At 49.0% G+C, this 20,704-nt stretch overlaps 1 protein-coding gene across 1 annotated transcript in view; it reads left to right on the top strand.

Annotated features, from left to right (window-relative positions):
* Positions 1–20,704, top strand: part of LOC134908955 (adhesion G protein-coupled receptor F5-like) — a 183,535-nt gene that overhangs the window by 99,671 nt on the left and 63,160 nt on the right. Inside the window, exon 11 of the mRNA XM_063915239.1 lies at positions 16,905–17,101. Within this exon, the coding sequence (XP_063771309.1) occupies positions 16,905–17,101 (197 nt within the window). The remainder of the gene's footprint in view (positions 1–16,904; positions 17,102–20,704) is intronic.

The raw sequence follows: 20,704 nt of genomic DNA, 5'->3' as shown, positions 1-20,704 counted from the left end.
TAACCCTAACAGCAGCCTACCCCTAACCCTAACTGCAGCCTATGCCTAACCGTGACTGCAGCCTACCCCTAACGCTAACTGCAGCCTATCCCTGACCCTAACAGCAGCCTACTCCTAACCCTAATCCTAACTGCTGCCTACCCCTAACCCTAACTGCTGCCTACCCCAACCCTAACAGCAGCCTAACCCTAACCCTAACGGATGCCTACCCCTAACCCTAACAGCAGCCTACCTCTAACCTTAACTACAGCCTACCCCTAACTGCAGCCTACCCCTAACCCTATTTGCAGCCTACCCCTAACCCTAACAGCAGCCTACCTCTAACCCTAATTACAGCCTATGCCTAACTGCAGCCTACCCCTAACCCTAACAGCAGCCTATGCCTAACTTTACCTGCTGCCTACCCCATACCCTATCTGCAGCCTACCCAGTGTCGGACTGGGGCATGAAGGGCCCACCGGGGGAACACAGTGGTAGGGGCCCATATTTAGGGGTGTGACCAGTCTCCAGAGGGGGTGTGGCCAGCTGGCATGTTTGTTATCCTAACCATTAGAGAATGCATGGTCTGGGCCCTTTGATAAATACTGTAAATACTGTTAGTGCATGCATGATAATGTAGCGGATTAATAACAGCAATGCACTATAGAGAATACACTATAGTTCAAGAACATAGGGGGACATGTACTAAGCAGTGATAAAAGTGGAGAAGTGAGCCAGTGGAGAAGTTGCCCATGGCCACCAATCAGCACTGACGTAACATTTATAATTTGCATACTTTAAACGTATACAGAGCAGCTGATTGGTTGGTATGGGCAGCTTCTCCACTGGCTCACTTCTCCACTTTTATCACTGCTTAGTACATGTCCCCTACAGTCTGGAACCTGATCCCTAGAGGAGGAGGTGGGCCCTCAGGCAGTAGGGCTTACCGAGGGTTTCCCCTATACCCCTGTGGGCCAGTCCAACCCTGAGCCTACCCCTAATCCTAACTGCAGTCTACCCCTAACTGCAGCCTATGTCTAACCCTAACTGCAGCTTACCCCTAACCCTAACTGCAGCCTATGCCTAACCCTAACTGCAGCTTACCCCTAACCCTAACTGCAGCCTATGCCTATCCCTAACTGCTGCCTACCACTAACCATATCTGCAGCCTTCCCCTAACCCTAACTGCAGCCTACACCTAATCATAACATCTTTAAAAAATATAGGGGCGTGGCTTTGTGGGGACGGGGCATGTCCATAGAATAGTACCAATTCACATTACATAGCACAGTAGTGTCCTATTACAACAAACAGTAGTACTCGTTATACACATTATACCAGGTAGAGCCCCTTATTCAACACAGTAAAAACAAACACAGGAAAAAAACTGATTTATGCCCTTTACATTATTTGTCATGCCCATTCCGCATTATTCCACACACTGTAATGCCCATTCCACATTATGCCACACATTACACCATACACTGTAATGCCCATTACACATTATGTCGTGTACAGTTATGCCGCTGACACCATTTTATGCTCCACACACAATAATGTCCCTTACAAAGTATGCCCACAGTAAGGCCTCTAATTATTTTTCTCTGACGTCCTAAGTGGATACTGGGGACTCCGTCAGGACCATGGGGAATAGCGGCTCCGCAGGAGACAGGGCACAAAAGTAAAAGCTTTAGGATCAGGTGGTGTGCACTGGCTCCTCCCCCTATGACCCTCCTCCAAGCCTCAGTTAGGTTTTTGTGCCCGGCCGAGAAGGGTGCAATCTAGGTGGCTCTCCTAAAGAGCTGCTTAGAGTAAAAGTTTTTATTTTTTATTTTCAGTGAGTCCTGCTGGCAACAGGCTCACTGCAACGAGGGACTTAGGGGAGAAGAAGTGAACTCACCTGCGTGCAGGATGGATTGGCTTCTTAGGCTACTGGACACTAGCTCCAGAGGGACGATCACAGGTACAGCCTGGATGGGTCACCGGAGCCGCGCCGCCGACCCCCTTGCAGATGCTGAAGAGAGAAGAGGTCCAGAAATCGGCGGCTGAAGACTTCCCAGTCTTCATGAGGTAGCGCACAGCACTGCAGCTGTGCGCCATTGCTCTCAGCACACTTCACACCAACGGTCACTGAGGGTGCAGGGCGCTGGGGGGGGGCGCCCTGGGCAGCAATGAAAGTACCTATGCTGGCTAAAAATACATCACATATAGCCCCTGGGGCTATATGGATGTATTTAACCCCTGCCAGGTTGTCAGAAAAACGGGAGAAGAAGCCCGCCGAAAAGGGGGCGGGGCCTATTCTCCTCAGCACACAGCGCCATTTTCCTACACAGCTCCGCTGCTAGGAAGGCTCCCAGGCTCTCCCCTGCACTGCACTACAGAAACAGGGTTAAAACAGAGAGGGGGGGCACTTATTTGGTGATATTATTATATATTAAGATGCTATAAGGGAAAACACTTATATAAGGTTGTCCCTGTATAATTATAGCGTTTTGGTGTGTGCTGGCAAACTCTCCCTCTGTCTCCCCAAAGGGCTAGTGGGGTCCTGTCCTCTATCAGAGCATTCCCTGTGTGTGTGCTGTGTGTCGGTACGTGTGTGTCGACATGTATGAGGACGATGTTGGTGAGGAGGCGGAGCAATTGCCTGTAATGGTGATGTCACTCTCTAGGGAGTCGACACCGGAATGGATGGCTTATTTAGGGAATTACGTGATAATGTCAACGCGCTGCAAGGTCGGTTGACGACATGAGACGGCCGGCAAACCAATTAGTACCTGTCCAGGCGTCTCAAACACCGTCAGGGGCTTTAAAACGCCCATTTACCTCAGTCGGTCGACACAGACACAGACACGGACACTGACTCCAGTGTCGACGGTGAAGAAACAAACGTATTTTCCATTAGGGCCACACGTTACATGTTAAGGGCAATGAAGGAGGTGTTACATATTTCTGATACTACAAGTACCACAAAAGAGGGTATTATGTGGGGTGTGAAAAAACTACCTGTAGTTTTTCCTGAATCAGATAAATTAAATGAAGTGTGTGATGATGCGTGGGTTTCCCCCGATAGAAAATTATTGGCGTTATACCCTTTCCCGCCAGAAGTTAGGGCGCGTTGGGAAACACCCCTTAGGGTGGATAAGGCGCTCACACGCTTATCAAAACAAGTGGCGTTACCGTCTCCAGATACGGCCGCCCTCAAGGAGCCAGCTGATAGGTGGCTGGAAAATATCCTAAAAAGTATATACACACATACTGGTGTTATACTGCGACCAGCGATCGCCTCAGCCTGGATGTGCAGCGCTGGGGTGGCTTGGTCGGATTCCCTGACTGAAAATATTGATACCCTTGACAGGGACAGTATTTTATTGACTATAGAGCATTTAAAGGATGCATTTCTATATATGCGAGATGCACAGAGGGATATTTGCACCCTGGCATCAAGAGTAAGTGCGATGTCCATATCTGCCAGAAGATGTTTATGGACACGACAGTGGTCAGGTGATGCAGATTCCAAACGGCACATGGAAGTATTGCCGTATAAAGGGGAGGAGTTATTTGGGGTCGGTCCATCGGACCTGGTGGCCACGGCAACAGCTGGAAAATCCACCTTGTTTACCCCAAGTCACATCTCAGCAGAAAAAGACACCGTCTTTTCAGCCTCAGTCCTTTCGTCCCCATAAGGGCAAGCAGGCAAAAGGCCAGTCATATCTGCCCAGGGATAGAGGAAAGGGAAGAAGACTGCAGCAGGCAGCCCATTCCCAGGAACAGAAGCCCTCCACCGCTTTTGCCAAGTCCTCAGCATGACGCTGGGGCCGTACAAGCGGACTCAGGTGCGGTGGGGGGTCGTCTCAAGAGTTTCAGCGCGCAGTGGGCTCACTCGCAAGTGGACCCCTGGATCCTACAAGTAGTATCCCAGGGGTACAGATTGGAAATTCGAGACGTCTCCCCCTCGCAGGTTCCTGAAGTCTGCTTTACCAACGTCTCCCTCCGACAGGGAGGCAGTATTGGAAACAATTCACAAGCTGTATTCCCAGCAGGTGATAATCAAAGTACCCCTCCTACAACAAGGAAAGGGGTATTATTCCACACTATATTGTGGTACTGAAGCCAGACGGCTCGGTGAGACCTATTCTAAATCTGAAATATTTGAACACTTACATACAAAGGTTCAATTCAAGATGGAGTCACTCAGAGCAGTGATAGCGAACCAGGAAGAAGGGGACTATATGGTGTCCCTGGACATCAAGGATGCTTACCTCCATGTCCCAATTTGCCCTTCTCACCAAGGGTACCTCAGGTTCGTGGTACAGAACTGTCACTATCAGTTTCAGACGCTGCCGTTTGGATTGTCCACGGCACCCCGAGTCTTTACCAAGGTAATGGCCGAAATGATGATTCTTCTTCAAAGAAAAGGCGTCTTAATTATCCCTTACTTGGACGATCTCCTGATAAGGGCAAGGTCCAGAGAACAGTTGGAGGTCGGAGTAGCACTATCTCAAGTAGTTCTACGACAGCACGGGTGGATTCTAAATATTCCAAAATCGCAGCTGTCTCCGACGACACGTCTGCTGTTCCTAGGGATGATTCTGGACACAGTCCAGAAAAAGGGTGTTTCTCCCGGAGGAGAAAGCCAGGGAGTTATCCGAGCTAGTCAGGAACCTCCTAAAACCAGGAAAAGTGTCAGTGCATCATTGCACAAGGGTCCTGGGAAAAATGGTGGCTTCTTACGAAGCGATTCCATTCGGCAGATTTCACGCAAGAACTTTTCAGTGGGATCTGCTGGAAAAATGGTCCGGATCGCATCTTCAGATGCATCAGCGGATAACCCTGTCTCCAAGGACAAGGGTGTCTTTTCTGTGGTGGCTGCAGAGTGCTCATCTACTAAAGGGCCGCAGATTCGGCATTCAGGACTGGGTCCTGGTGACCACGGATGCCAGCCTGAAAGGCTGGGGAGCAGTCACACAAGGAAAAAATTTCCAGGGAGTGTGATCAAGTCTGGAGACTTCTCTCCACATAAATATACTGGAGCTAAGGGCAATTTACAATGCTCTAAGCTTAGCAAGACCTCTGCTTCAAGGTCAGCCGGTATTGATCCAGTGGGACAACATCACGGCAGTCGCCCACGTAAACAGACAGGGCGGCACAAGAAGCAGGAGGGCAATGGCAGAAACTGCAAGGATTCTTCGCTGGGCGGAAAATCATGTGATAGCACTGTCAGCAGTGTTCATTCCGGGAGTGGACAACTGGGAAGCAGACTTCCTCAGCAGGCACGACCTCCACCCGGGAGAGTGGGGACTTCATCGGGAAGTCTTCCACATGATTGTGAACCGTTGGGAAAGACCAAAGGTGGACATGATGGCGTCCCGCCTGAACAAAAAACTGGACAGGTATTGCGCCAGGTCAAGAGACCCTCAGGCAATAGCTGTGGACGTTCTGGTAACACCGTGGGTGTACCAGTCGGTGTAGGTGTTCCCTCCTCTGCTTCTCATACCTAAGGTACTGAGAATTATAAGACGTAGAGGAGTAAGAACTATACTCGTGGCTCCGGATTGGCCAAGAAGGACTTGGTAACCGGAACTTCAAGAGATGCTCACAGAGGACTCATGGCCTCTGCCGCTAAGAAGGGACTTGCTTCAGCAAGTACCATGGCTGTTCCAAGACTTACCGCGGCTGCGTTTGACGGCATGGCGGTTGAACGCCGGATCCTAAGGGAAAAAGGCATTCCGGTAGAGGTCATTCCTACCCTGGTCAAAGCCAGGAAGGAGGTGACCGCACAACATTATCACCACATGTGGCGAAAATATGTTGCGTGGTGTGAGGCCAGGAAGGCCCCACGAAGAAATTTCAACTCGGTCGATTCCTGCATTTCCTGCAAACAGGAGTGTCTATGGGCCTCAAATTGGGGTCCATTAAGGTTCAAATTTCGACCCTGTCGATTTTCTTCCAGAAAGAATTGGCTTCAGTTCCTGAAGTCCAGAAGTTTGTCAAGGGAGTACTGCATATACAACCCCCTTTTGTGCCTCCAGTGGCACTGTGGGATCTCAACGTAGTTCTGGGATTCCTCAAATCACATTGGTTTAAACCGCTCAAATCTGTGGATTTGAAATATCTCACATGGAAAGTGACCATGATGTTGGCCCTGGCCTCGGCCAGGCGAGTGTCAGAATTGGCGGCTTTGTCTCACAAAAGCCCATATCTGATTGTCCATTCGGACAGGGCAGAGCTGCGGACTCGTCCCCAGTTTCTCCCTAAGGTGGTGTCAGCGTTTCACCTGAACCAGCTTATTGTGGTACCTGCGGCTACTAGGGACTTGGAGGACTCCAAGTTGCTAGATGTTGTCAGGGCCCTGAAAATATAGGTTTCCAGGACGGCTGGAGTCAGGAAAACTGACTTGCTGTTATCCTGTATGCACCCAACAAACTGGGTGCTCTTGCTTCTAAGCAGACGATTGCTAGTTGGATGTGTAGTACAATTCAGCTTGCACATTCTGTGGCTGGCCTGCCACAGCCAAAATATGTAAATGCCCATTCCACAAGGAAGGTGGGCTCATCTTGGGCGGCTGCCCGAGGGGTCTCGGCTTTACAACTTTGCCGAGCTGCTACTTGGTCAGGGGCACACCCTGGCTGAGGAGGACCTGGAGTTCTCTCACTCGGTGCTGCAGAGTCATCCGCACTCTCCCGCCCGTTTGGGAGCTTTGGTATAATCCCCATGGTCCTGACGGAGTCCCCAGCATCCACTTAGGACGTCAGAGAAAATAAGAATTTACTTACCGATAATTCTATTTCTCGTAGTCCGTAGTGGATGCTGGGCGCCCATCCCAAGTGCGGATTGTCTGCAATACTTGTACATAGTTATTGTTACAAAAATCGGGTTATTATTGTTGTGAGCCATCTTTTCAGAGGCTCCGCTGTTATCATGCTGTTAACTGGGTTCAGATCACAGGTTGTACAGTGTGATTGGTGTGGCTGGTATGAGTCTTACCCGGGATTCAAAATCCTTCCTTATTGTGTACGCTCGTCCGGGCACAGTATCCTAACTGAGGCTTGGAGGAGGGTCATAGGGGGAGGAGCCAGTGCACACCACCTGATCCTAAAGCTTTTACTTTTGTGCCCTGTCTCCTGCGGAGCCGCTATTCCCCATGTTCCTGACGGAGTCCCCAGCATCCACTACGGACTACGAGAAATAGAATTATCGGTAAGTAAATTCTTATTTTAAATTACCTGCTCATTACCAGGGGTCTCATGCTCGTTGCCAGTGGTTTCATGCCATGGGTTCCATGTTCGTTGCCAGCGGTTTCATGCTTGTTGCCAGGGGTATCGTGCTTGTTGCCAATGGTTTCATGCCCTGTGTTCCGTTCTCGTTGCCAGCCCTAGTGACAGCCCAGCACTAACCACAGCCTGCCCCTAATCACGGCCTAACACTAACTTCAACCTACCCTTAATCACAACCTAACACTAACCACAGCCTAACACTAACTCTAACCCCAGCCTACCCTAACACTAACCACAGCCTAACACTAAATCTAACTGCATCCTAACCCTAACCACAGCCTAACACTAACTCTAACCACAGCTTAACCCTAACCACAGCCTAACACTAACCACATCCTATCTCTAACTGCAGCCTAACCCTAACCACAGCCTAACACTAACCACATCCTATCTCTAACTGCAGCCTAACCCTAACCACAGCCTAACCCTAACCACATCCTTTCTCTAACTGCAGTCTAACCCTAACCACAGCCTAACACTAACCACATCCTATCTCTAACTGCAGCCTAACCCTAACCACAGCCTAACACTAACCACATCCTATCTCTAACTGCAGCCTAACCCTAACCACAGCCTAACCCTAACCACATCCTATCTCTAACTGCAGCCTAACCCTAACCACAGCCTAACCCTAACCACATCCTTTCTCTAACTGCAGTCTAACCCTAACCACAGCCTAACACTAACCACATCCTATTTTTAACTGCAGCCTAACTCTAACCACAGCCTAACACTAACCACAACCTAACACTAACTCTAACTGCAGCCTACCCCTAACCCTAACCACAGCCTAACTCTATCTCATACTTACCTACTCTCCCGGAAGCTGCGGGAGGCTCCCGTTTTTTGGGGTAGCCCCCCGCACCCCCGGAAGAGTGGGCAGGTCTCCCGCATCCTGCTCGCACCCTAGTGATGCGAGCAGGATGGAGAGATAATCTCCCGCATTCGCGGGTCCGTAGGGTGGAGAAGGGGTTAATCAAACCAAAAAAACGGGGAGTACACTTAACTAGCGCTATCCGTATTTCTTTCTTTGTTCTTTTCACTTCAGTCCAATGATACTCCTTATCCCAGGACGTGATAATACGTAAACATGTGAAGAAAATTTCATATAGTGTAATACCGTTTAATATACATATACAATTTACAACAAAATAGTCCAATTGGATCAGTTATTTGACACAATCCTTTAGGGAGCGAAATGGAATGAGTAATTACCGGAATCGGTGGGAACTATAATTAAACAGTCCCAAACAGCACTTTTGTCCCAATATGGGTGCTCCGGATCAGTCCATATGAGTACAGATGGTGAATGCTGGATCCAGGTCACTTTACTGCACACACTCTCGCCCCTTCAGGAACACCAACACGTTTCCACCCCTGGCTAGGGGTCTTTTTCAAGGTAAGTCAGAATACTGATCACTCCAAACAATCCCTTATTTAAATGCCTATCCACCAATCGCTTCACAGATAACACACATGAACCCAATGTTCTGATTACATTTTTCGGAATTGGTCCACTTGTGTTGCCGTCTCCAATACGGAGTTCTACTTCCGCATTCACGGGTTTCCATGGTAACCGGCCTCCCGAGTTCCATACGTCGCGTCATTTCCTCTGACGCGATTTGAGGTCCTGGCTCTCATTACAAAGAACAAAGAAAGAAATACGGATAGCGCTAGTTAAGTGTAATCCCCGTTTTTTTGGTTTGATGCACTTGTGGTGAGGGTCAAAGGAAACCTCCTGGGAGAGTAACATTTTACAGCTGCTGTCTTTGCGCACGAAGTAGTTCTATATTATCTGCATATTGGAGAAGGGGTTAAAATGACGCAAATCGCATCATTTTAACCCCGCCCCCTTCCCGCGGACCCGCGAATCGCGTCATTTCCCGATGTGGGGGCGGGGCTTAGTGATGTCACAGTCCAGCCCCTCCCCCCGAAGATACCTGCAGCGTCTCCTCTCTGGGCTTCTCCCGGAGAGGAGAAATAAAATGTAGGTAAGTATGCTCTATCTTTAAAATCATCTGTTTACATTCTGTCTAACATTCGCAATGTCGACATTCTACCATGTAGACATTCTGATGCTGATTCTGGTGGGAGTACTGCATCAACATAATCAATGCATAAATTTCGGGCATTGGAGAGTGTGTTTATTTTTTTTTTACATAAGCACACTCTAAATAAAGGTCACGTTACAAATATATATTATAATAGAAGCATGCCTCCTCAGGATCCCGGCGTTATATCTGCGCCTGTTAGGGTCTCCTGCCCTGTGCTGCCACGTCGTCATGGCAACCGGGAGACAAGTGCTAGTGGAGTAACCTGAGCGCAGCTGATACTCCGGTTCGGGTCTTTTGCTGTGCAGTGGTTATAGGCTCTGTGCATGGCAGGGGATCCGGTGCTGGTTTTTGTGCTCACAGTCTGTGAGGTCTGAGTGGGGCGTGGACAGCACCTGCTTTATAAGGCCTCTTCTCAGGGTAAGCAGATGCTGCTGAATCTTTGTTGGTTAGTCAGTTTCTGAAAGTTAGCCAGTACTGTGTAGCTTTGTATTTGTTTGTTGCTTACTGCAAATAGGCCTGGGGATTTGGTATTACACTCTGCCAATCCAGACCTAGCAGTAAGACCGGAGTCAGTCGTTTAGCTTGCTGGGGTTCTGTTACTACTCTGTGAACTTAGCAAGTTTGCGGCTGTATTCTAAGACTTGCCTGTCTAATCCTGTCTCACTGTGCTAGGTGTCAGGGGTCAGTTTAGTGGCAGTAAGCTGAACCTGTGCACTGCAAGTGAGAATTAGGATTGTGGAGACTCTCCTTGTGTCTATCATTCCATCTCTGACCAAGGAGTTTACTGCCACACCCGTTGGTAACCCTTTAGGGTTTTGCTGTTGCCCTTAGCAACAGCATTTCGGGTTCTCTACGTATTAAAACACAACATCTTGCTTTTCCCATCTGAGCAGTTCTAATACAAGGGAGATACCCAGTTCCTTAGCCTCTGGGCTTCTCTGTTCACTTTGTGTGTATTTTGTTACCCTATCACCTTCTGTGTACGTTATGTCATATTCCCCAGTCTGTCTGTGAGTCCATTTGTTTTGCATAACAGTTCAAACACCAGTACATTCCTGCAGGCACTGGAGTGCATAACAGTTCTGACACCAGTACTTTCCTGCAGGCACTGGTGTGCATAACATATTCAGCAGCCTAATACTCCTGTTGAAATTTTGTGGGAATATGGAGCATACCCCTCAAAATACGTTGCAACAGGTGGTCGATCAGGTGCAGGTCCTGACTCGACAATTTAATGATTTGTCCATTAAAATGCACACCTCCCAGGCTGCTGGCGGAGCTCCCGCAGCAGCAGCACCTGCAGGGGTTAAGGAGCCGAAAGTAAATCTCCCGGATCGTTTTTCTGGAGATCGCTCGCAGTTCTTTTGTTTCAAGGAGAGCTGCAAGCTATACTTACGGCTTAGGCCTCAGTCTTCTGGGTCGGAGATTCAGCGGGTGGGCATAGTGATTTCCTTGCTACAAGGAGACCCACAGGTCTGGGCATATGGGTTGCAGCCTGACTGTCCGTCGCTTAAAAGTGTTGATGTTTTTTTTACGGCACTGGGCATGTTGTATGATGACCCTGACAAGACGGCCTCAGCCGAGGCTCAGATTTCGATCCTTAAGCACAGTTGAGGTTTACTGTACGGAGTTTCGGAGGTTGGCCCATGATACCCAGTGGAATGACCCAGCCCTGAGACACCAGTACCGAAGAGGTCTTTCTAACCAGATAAAGGACCAACTGGTACAATATCCCTTGCCTGATAGCTTGGATCAGCTCATGCAGTTATCCATCCGGGTGGATAGACGGCTGAGAGAGCGTAGGCTTGAAAGGGAGACTGAGATTTCCTTCCTTCCCAAGGGAACCTCAGACTCTGAGGAATTTTCCGAGGAGCCTATGCAGATTGGGGCTACCCGCCTCTCCTCGCGTGAGAAGACGCGGAGGAGACAGCAGGGGTTGTGTTTGTACTGTGGGAATAAAGGTCATGTGGTAGTATCATGCCCAGAAAAGCCGGAAAACTTCAGGGCCTGAGGGTGATGGGAAATATCCTGTCAGGCCAGAAGTCAGAATTTCCCAAGAAGACTTTTATCATTCCGGTGACCTTGAAGATCCTCGGTCAAACTGTCAAGACTGAGGCCTTTGTGGACAGTGGGGCCGACGGAGTTTTTATGGACCGCCAATTCGCCCTGAAACACTCTGTTCCCTTAGTACCCTTGGCATCGGAAATTGAGATTTGTGGGTTAAACGGGGAACCATTATCCCAAGGTAAAATTACCTCTTGCACTAGCCAGATTTCTTTGTTTATTGGAGCCACACACTCTGAAAAATTGTCCTTTTATGTGACTGTCTGTACTTTTGCCCCATTGGTGTTGGGGTTACCCTGGTTAAGGGCCCACAATCCTCAATTTGACTGGGTCTCTGGGGAGATTCTTAGTTGGGGTACTGATTGTTTCAGGAGTTGCTTGAGCCTTCCAGTCAGGCTCTCGCAGCTAAGTTTGCCAGGATTGCCAGGGTGTTATGAAGATTTTGCGGACGTGTTCTCCAAAAAAGTTGCAGAGGTACTACCTCCCCATCGCCCCTATGACTGTGCCATTGATTTGTTGCCAAATGCTAAGCTTCCCAAGAGCAGGTTGTACTCCCTGTCACGTCCTGAGACTCAGGCTATGTCAGAGTACATTCAGGAGAACTTGGCTAAGGGATTTATCAGACCTTCACAGTCTCCAGTTGGGTCGGGGTTCTTCTTCGTGGGTAAAAAGGACGGTTCGTTGCGACCCTGCATCGACTTCAGGGAATTGAACCGTATCACGATTAAAAACTCATACCCACTGCCTCTCATTTCGGTCTTGTTTGACCAGCTTCGTACTGCCACCATTTTTTCTAAGATTGACCTACGCGGTGCGTACAATCTAATCCGAATAAGGGAGGGGGATGAATGGAAGACTGCCTTTAATACCCACTCAGGGCATTATGAATATTTGGTGATGCCTTTTGGGCTCTGTAATGCCCCGGCAGTCTTCCAGGATTTCATGAATGATGTGCTCAGGGAATATTTGGATAGATTCTTAGTTGTATACTTAGATGACATCCTAATCTTCTCCCATTCCCTGGAGGAACATCGGAAGCATGTACGCTTAGTCCTCCAGAAACTCAGAGACCACCGACTTGGGGCGAAGCTGGAGAAGTGCGAATTTGAAGTTCAGCAAATTGCATTTCTAGGATATATTATCTCCCCAGAAGGTTTCCAAATGGAGGGTTCCAAGGTACAGGCAGTCCTGGATTGGGTGCAGCCCACTAGTTTGAAGGCGCTTCAGCGTTTCCTGGGCTTTGCGAATTTTTATAGACGATTTATCGCTGGATTTTCGTCTATAGTGGCGCCCTTGGTGGCACTCACTAAGAAAGGGGCGGATGTTGCTCACTGGTCTTGTGAGGCTAAAGCGGCTTTTGCCCGTCTCAAAAGGGCATTTGTTTCGGCCAAGGTGCTGCGACACCCAGATCCAGAGCGTCCTTTTGTGGTGGAGGTGGATGCCTCTGAGATGGGTATTGGGGCAGTGCTTTCTCAGATGGGAGTGTCTGATAATCGCCTTCATCCCTGTGCTTACTTTTCCCGTAAATTTTCGCCTGCCGAGATGAATTATGACGTGGGTAACCGGGAATTGTTGGCTATTAAGGATGCACTCGAGGAGTGGAGACACTGGCTTGAGGGGGCTAAGTTTGTGGTCTCAATTCTCACTGACCATAAGAATCTGGCATATTTAGAGTCAGCGAAGCGTCTCAATGCCAGGCAGGCACGATGGGCTTTGTTTTTTGCTCGCTTTAATTTTTTGATAACATATCACCCTGGGTCAAAAAACATCAAGGCTGATGCGCTCTCGCGGAGTTTTGCTCCAATCCAAGAGACCACCGAGGAGCCGTTGCCCATTGTTTCCCCATCATGTATTAAAGTGGGCATTACCCAGGACCTCTTATCATTAGTCCTTAGAGCACAGGAGCAGGCTCCTCCAGACCTTCCGGTAGGTCTTTTGTTTGTGCCTCCTAGGTTAAGACAGCGAGTGTTCCTGGAATTCCATGCCAAGAAGTCTGCAGGTCACCCGGGTATTGCCAGAACTCGGGAGTTGCTATCTAGGGCGGTGTGGTGGCCCTCGGTGGCTAAGGATGTGGATCAGTGGGTTCGGGCATGTGACATCTGTGCCCGAAATAAGACTCCTAGAGGCGTTCCTGTTGGCCCATTACATCCACTCTCTATCCCATCTAAGCCATGGACCCACATTTCAATGGATTTTGTGGTGGACTTGCCCAAATCCTCGGGGATGACAGCCATCTGGGTTGTCGTTGACAGGTTTTTGAAGATGGCGCACTTCGTTCCACTGGTTGGGCTGCCATTGGCCAGACGCCTGTCTGAATTATTTATGCTGCATGTTGTGCGTCTCCACGGGTTGCAACTTGATGTGGTCTCTGACCGCGGATCCCAGTTTGTGGCCAAATTCTGGAGGGCATTTTGTTCCGATCTCCAGATTTCTGTCAGCTTGTCGTCGGGCTACCATCCGCAGTCTAATGGGCAGACTGAAAGGGTGAACCAGTCCTTGGAGCAGTTCCTCAGGTGTTATGTCTCCAAGTGTCAGACTGACTGGGTTGCTCATCTGTCCATGGCGGAGTTTGCCTATAACAACGCGGCTCACTCTGCTACAGGGATCTCTCCCTTCCTTTGTGTGTATGGGCATCATCCTAAGGCCAATTCTTTTGACCCCCTGGACTCCACGCTTGGTGGTTCCTCTGTGGTTTCGGTCCTTAGAGGTATTTGGCGGAAAGTGAAGAAAGCCCTTGTGTCTGTGTCATTAGTGACCAAAAGGGTTTTTGATAAGCGGAAAAGACCCTGCAGCTTCAAATTAGGAGACTTTGTCTGGTTGTCTACCAAGAATTTGAAGTTGAGACAGCCATCTCATAAGTTAGGCCCCCGGTTCATCGGCCCTTATAAGATCACCAGGGTTATCAATCCGGTGGCATTTCAGTTAGATCTGCCCCGTTCTTTGGGTATCAATAAAACATTTCATTGTTCCCTTTTAAAACGGGCGATTAGTAATCCTTCTTCCAGTGGAAGACCTTCCCCTCTTCTGATACGTGGCCAGAGGGAGTTTGTTCTTGAAAGGATTCTTGACTCAAAGGTGGTTCGGGGTTGGCTGTCATTTTTGGTGCACTGGAAGGGGTATGGCCCGGAGGAGCGGTCGTGGGTGCGCAGTTGTGATCTTCATGCCCCCAGACTGATACGCTCTTTCTTCTCGCAGTTCCCCGATAAACCCGGTGGTAGGGGTTCTTTGACCCCTCGTCAGAGGGGGGGTACTGTTAGGGTCTCCTGCCCTGTGCTGCCACGTCGTCATGGCAACCGGGAGACAAGTGCTAGTGGAGTAACCTGAGCGCAGCTGATACTCCGGTTCGGGTCTTTTGCTGTGCAGTGGTTATAGGCTCTGTGCATGGCAGGGGATCCGGTGCTGGTTTTTGTGCTCACAGTCTGTGAGGTCTGAGTGGGGCGTGGACAGCACCTGCTTTATAAGGCCTCTTCTCGGGGAAAGCAGATGCTGCTGAATCTTTGTTGGTTAGTCAGTTTCTGAAAGTTAGCCAGTACTGTGTAGCTTTGTATTTGTTTGTTGCTTACTGCAAATAGGCCTGGGGATTTGGTATTACACTCTGCCAATCCAGACCTAGCAGTAAGACCGGAGTCAGTCGTTTAGCTTGCTGGGGTTCTGTTACTACTCTGTGAACTTAGCAAGTTTGCGGCTGTATTCTAAGACTTGCCTGTCTAATCCTGTCTCACTGTGCTAGGTGTCAGGGGTCAGTTTAGTGGCAGTAAGCTGAACCTGTGCACTGCAAGTGAGAATTAGGATTGTGGAGACTCTCCTTGTGTCTATCATTCCATCTCTGACCAAGGAGTTTACTGCCACACCCGTTGGTAACCCTTTAGGGTTTTGCTGTTGCCCTTAGCAACAGCATTTCGGGTTCTCTACGTATTAAAACACAACATCTTGCTTTTCCCATCTGAGCAGTTCTAATACAAGGGAGATACCCAGTTCCTTAGCCTCTGGGCTTCTCTGTTCACTTTGTGTGTATTTTGTTACCCTATCACCTTCTGTGTACGTTATGTCATATTCTCCAGTCTGTCTGTGAGTCCATTTGTTTTGCATAACAGTTCAAACACCAGTACATTCCTGCAGGCACTGGAGTGCATAACAGTTCTGACACCAGTACTTTCCTGCAGGCACTGGTGTGCATAACAGCGCCAAGCCGTAGATCACTATAGAAGTACAGCAACTCTGCCATACAGTGATGCTGCCATGGCTACACAGTATGTTATACCTATGGTGCTGGTGCTGCCCATGTCGGGCCACTTCTACGAAATTTTACAGGGCCACTTTTAGTTCCCAATCCGCCCCCGTGTCTCAGACACAACTGCAGCAAAAGACACAAAGCCACAATTGCGTATAAGCAGGCCCTATGAGGAGGAATCCAGCCCCCCTCAACAGACCCCACTCCCTTATCAGACCACACCCCCATTAGGGCTGCTTCCATATATATCCCAAGCTTGTTTTCCAGCCCATACCGCCCTTGCCTGGTACCCTGATCGTGCTGCACCTACTAACTGGAGCATTAATACATAAAACCAAGCATACAGGGGCTGATGTATTTAGCCTGGAGAAGGGATAAAGCAGTGATAAGTGGAAGATAACGCACCAGCCAATCAACTTCTAATGGTAAATTTACATATTGGAGCTGATTGGCTGGTGCGTTATCACCTTGCACTTATCACTGCTTTATCACTTCTCCAGGCTTAATACATCTGCCCCTCAGACTGAATATGATAAACCAATATTGATTAACAAGTGAGGTATGACCAGTCACAATACTGCATGCAATCGTGTGCTCATTTTCTGTAAAGAGATCAGTGACTCTTGGAGACTCCTAGCAGTAATAAGTGGTACTGCAAGGTATTGGAAAAAGTGCAGCTAGGCAAAGAGTTTAGCAAGCCATGACTAGGTCCTCACCATAAATCTTCAATATAGAATCCGGTCTAAAGATCGACACTGTCTAGGTCGACAATGTTTAGGTCGACCACTATAGGTCGACAGTCACTAGGTAGACAGCGTTTGAAGGTCGACATGTGCTAGGTCAACAGGTCAAAAGGTCGACATGAGTTTTTTTTTTAAAAATTTACTTTTTCATACTTAACGATCCACGTGGACTACGATTGGAACGGTAATCTGGCACCTTGCCCGCGAGCCATGCGAGAGGACACGGTGCACTAATTCGGCTTCCCGGTCACTGTACGCAGAAAACGACACCAAAACCCCCCAAAAAAACTCATGTTGACCTTTTGACCTGTCGACCTAGCACATGTCGACCTAGAAACCCTGTCGACCTTCAAACCCTGTCGACCTAGTGACTGTCGACCTATAGTGGTTGACCTAAACATTGTCGACCTAGACCATGTCGATTTGATCATCCACACCCCTTCAATATATGTACGTCATCTGCATATGGGAAACATATGTACTGCATTTTATCTCATCTACTGTTTCTACGATAATTAATAACAGATGTAACATGATTTTTTTTATTTTCTTATTGCAGAAGATAGCACAAAATCTTGCCCTGCAACAGTCATCCTTCCTGTAACGCCAAATAGCAAAACATTTTTGTTGTCCTGCAGTCTTATTAACCCATTGCAATTGGGCAATATAATTTATACCTGCAACAATGGGATTTGGGATAATGGAACCAATGAGTGCTACTCTTCACAGATTTTCACACAGGTGCAAAATGTCCAGGTAAAAAGTACACTTACTATGCAATACCTAGCTCAAAGATAACAATTTCTGCCAGCCTCTTTATTTACTTTGTGCGCTGATCATATAAGTACATGACATACAGTGCAGTATTTCTTTGAAGGGGGGGGAGTGGGCAGGGGGCGGCAGAGGGGTTATGCCTTATGGGGGTAACTCAGAGTTGATCGCAGCAGCAAATTTGTTAGCAGTTGGGCAAAACCATGGGGTTCATTCCGAGATGATCGTAGCTGTAAATTTAGCACAGCTACGATCATTAACACTGACATGCGGGGGGGGGGGGGGGGGGGGGGACGACCAGCCCAGGGCTAGTCCGCCCCGCATGTCAGTGGCGATGCCTTTGCACTTCAAGGGGGGGGGGGGTCAGCCCAGGGCTAGTCCGCCCCGCATGTCAGCGGCGATGCCTTTGCACTTCAAGAGTAGCTCCTGACCAGCGCAGCTTTAACATGCTGGCCGGGAGCTACTCGTCGCTCCCCGGCTCGCAGCGGCTGCGTATGACGTCACGCAGCCGCTGTGGCCCACACCCCCGTACGGTCCGGCCACGCCTGCATTGGACGGACCGCGCCAACACAAAATGGCAGCCAAACGCCGCCGTTCCGCCCCCTCCCGCCCAGCGACCGCCTCTGCCTGTCAATCAGGCAGAGGCGATCGCAGCCCAGCTACGGCTTTCGGCTGTCTGGCATGAGCAGTGGGTACCCGTTCGCTAGGCTGCGAAAAAAAACAGCGAGCAAACGGGTCAGAATGACCCCTCATGTGCATTGCAGGTGTGGCAGATATAACATGTGCAGAGAGAGTTAGATTTGGGTGGGTTATTTTGTTTCTGTGCAGGGTAAATACTGGCTGCTTTATTTTTACACTGCAATTTAGATTTCAGTTTGAACACACCCCACCCAAATCTATCTCTCTCTGCACGTTATATCTGCCCCACCTGCAGTGCACGTGGGGCCTAATTCAGACCTGAACGTTCGCTAGCTATTTTTTGCACTGCTGCGATCAGATAGTCGCCGCCTATAGGGGAGTGTATTTTCACTTTGTAAGTGTTAAATCGCATGTGCAGCCGAGCGGTACAAAAAAGTTTTGTGCAGTTTCTGAGTTGCCCAGAACTTACTCAGCCGCTGCGCTCACTTCCGCCTGTCCGGGCCCGGAATTGACGTCAGACACCCGCCCTTCAAACGCTTGGGAATGCCTGCGTTTTTCCAAACACTCCCAGAAAACGTTCAGTTGCCACCCACAAATGCCCTCTTCCTGTCAGTCACCTTGCTGTGCGAATGGATTCTTCGTAAAATCCATCGCACAGCAACGATCTGCTTTGCACTCGTACGACACGCATGCACATTGCGGTGCATATGCATGCACAGTTCTGACCTTATCGCAGCGAAAAAATCTAGCATGCGATCAGGTTTCAATGACCCCCATGGTTTTGCCCTACTGCTAACAAATTTGCTGCTGCGATCAACTCTGAATCAGGCCCTATGGAGGTCATTCCGAGTTGTTCGTTCGCAAGGCGATTTTAGCAGAGTTGCTCACGCTAAGCCGCCGCCTACTGGGAGTGAATCTTAGCTTCTTAAAATTGCGACTGATGTATTCGCAATATTGCGATTACACACCTCGTAGCAGTTTCTGAGTAGCTTCAGACTTACTCGGCATCTGCGATCAGTTCAGTGCTTGTCGTTCCTGGTTTGACGTCACAAACACACCCAGCGTTCGCCCAGACACTCCTCCGTTTCTCCGGCCACTCCTGCGTTTTTTCCGGAAACGGTAGCGTTTTTTCCCACACGCCCTTAAAACGGCCTGTTTCCGCCCAGTAACACCCATTTCCTGTCAATCACATTACGATTGCCAGACCGATGAAAAAGCCGTGAGTAAAATTACTAAGTGCATAGCAAATTTACTTGGCGCAGTCGCAGTGCGAACATTGCGCATGCGCATTAAGCGGAAAATCGCTGCGCTGCGAAGATTTTTACCGAGCGAACAACTCGGAATGAGGGCCTATGTTTCTTGATTAAAGTCTGACTCACATTCAGGTTCCTGATATCTTACTGCAGCATTGACCACTCTGCTGTGACTAGACAGGAATTGTCCCCTTCTAAGTGTCAAGCAGGCTTTTACTCTCCCTCGGTTGATCTACTTTTATTTGTAAAATATTGCTGCATTATTTTATTCCCCAGACAGTTTGCATTGCACACGGGGTAGGTATTATGCAGAGGCAGATTTAGATTTCATGGGCCCTAAGCAAGATACCGATTCGGGCCCCCCTCCCCTTTCTCAAACAATCCTCAGTGTGTGCCCCCCCTTCCCCCCCACCCATGCACACACTAATATAGGATCAGATAGGCCCCCGCTCATTGTGCCGCCCCTACGTCAATGTATGCTTCCCAATCTGCCCCTTGCCCGGGTATAGCAGGTGGATAGTAATTGTACTAGTGTACGTAAATCAGACTGTAGGCTCTGCGCTATCTAGTCACTGACAACCTGCAGGGAAAATTCAGCCAGCCCAGGACTCGGACATATTCAGCAGAATTCAGAAATGCCCTCCCGTCTCCATGATTTGTCGGTGTGCTCCCTGGGACCCGCTGAGCCCTTGTGGCTGCATTGGTTGCCTAGTGGTGAATCCGCTGCTGCACGGTGGTAAGTTCGCTAACTTAATTGTCAGACCTCGTATAATGGAGTCACACTAAAGGCACCGATATATAGGGCCTAATTCAGACCTGATCGCAAAAGCAAAATGTTTCTCTAACACCCAATTCTAACTCTCTCTGCACATGTTATATCTGCCCCCTCTGCACATGTTATATCTGCCCCCTCTGCACATGTTATATCTGCCCCCTCTGCACATGCTTTTGCCCATTAAAGAAAAATGTTGCTTTTGTGATCAGGTCTGAATTAGGCCCATAGTCAATACAGCCAGTGACTGAAGCGTGCAGTAATTGATATACTGTAATAAAGGATGGGGGACCTGGTAATAGGGGATGGGGGACATGCTACAATCAGTGGGGCGGGGGGCATTGATTTATAATGCAGGTACCCATACCTTCTAATACTTATTATTACACCCAATGAACTTAGTACTGTTGACTGCATTATGGCCCTCATTCCGAGTTGATCGGTCGCAAGGCGAATTTAGCAGAGTTACACACGCTAAGCCGCCGCCTACTGGGAGTGAATCTTAGCTTCTTAAAATTGCGACCGATGTATTCGCAATATTGCGATTACTAACTACTTAGCAGTTTCAGAGTAGCTTCAGACTTACTCTGCCTGTGCGATCAGTTCAGTGCTTGTCGTTCCTGGTTGACGTCACAAACACACCCAGCGTTCGCCCAGGCACTCCCACCGTTTCTCCGGCCACTCCTGCGTTTTTTCCGGAAACGGTAGCGTTTTCAGCCACACGCCCCTGAAACGCCGTGTTTCCGCCCAGTAACACCCATTTCCTGTCAATCACATTACGATCGCCGGAGCGAAGAAAAAGCCGTGAGTAAAAATACTTTCTTCATAGTAAAGTTACTTGGCGCAGTCGCAGTGCGAACTTTGCGCATGCGTACTAAGCGGATTTTCACTGCGATGCGATGAAAAAGAACGAGCGAACAACTC

The sequence above is a fragment of the Pseudophryne corroboree genome, chromosome 4 (genome assembly GCF_028390025.1).
Source record: "Pseudophryne corroboree isolate aPseCor3 chromosome 4, aPseCor3.hap2, whole genome shotgun sequence".
Taxonomy (NCBI): Eukaryota; Metazoa; Chordata; class Amphibia; order Anura; family Myobatrachidae; genus Pseudophryne; species Pseudophryne corroboree.
Note: the sequence above shows the minus strand (reverse complement) of the source record. Positions and strands in the feature narration are given on the sequence as shown.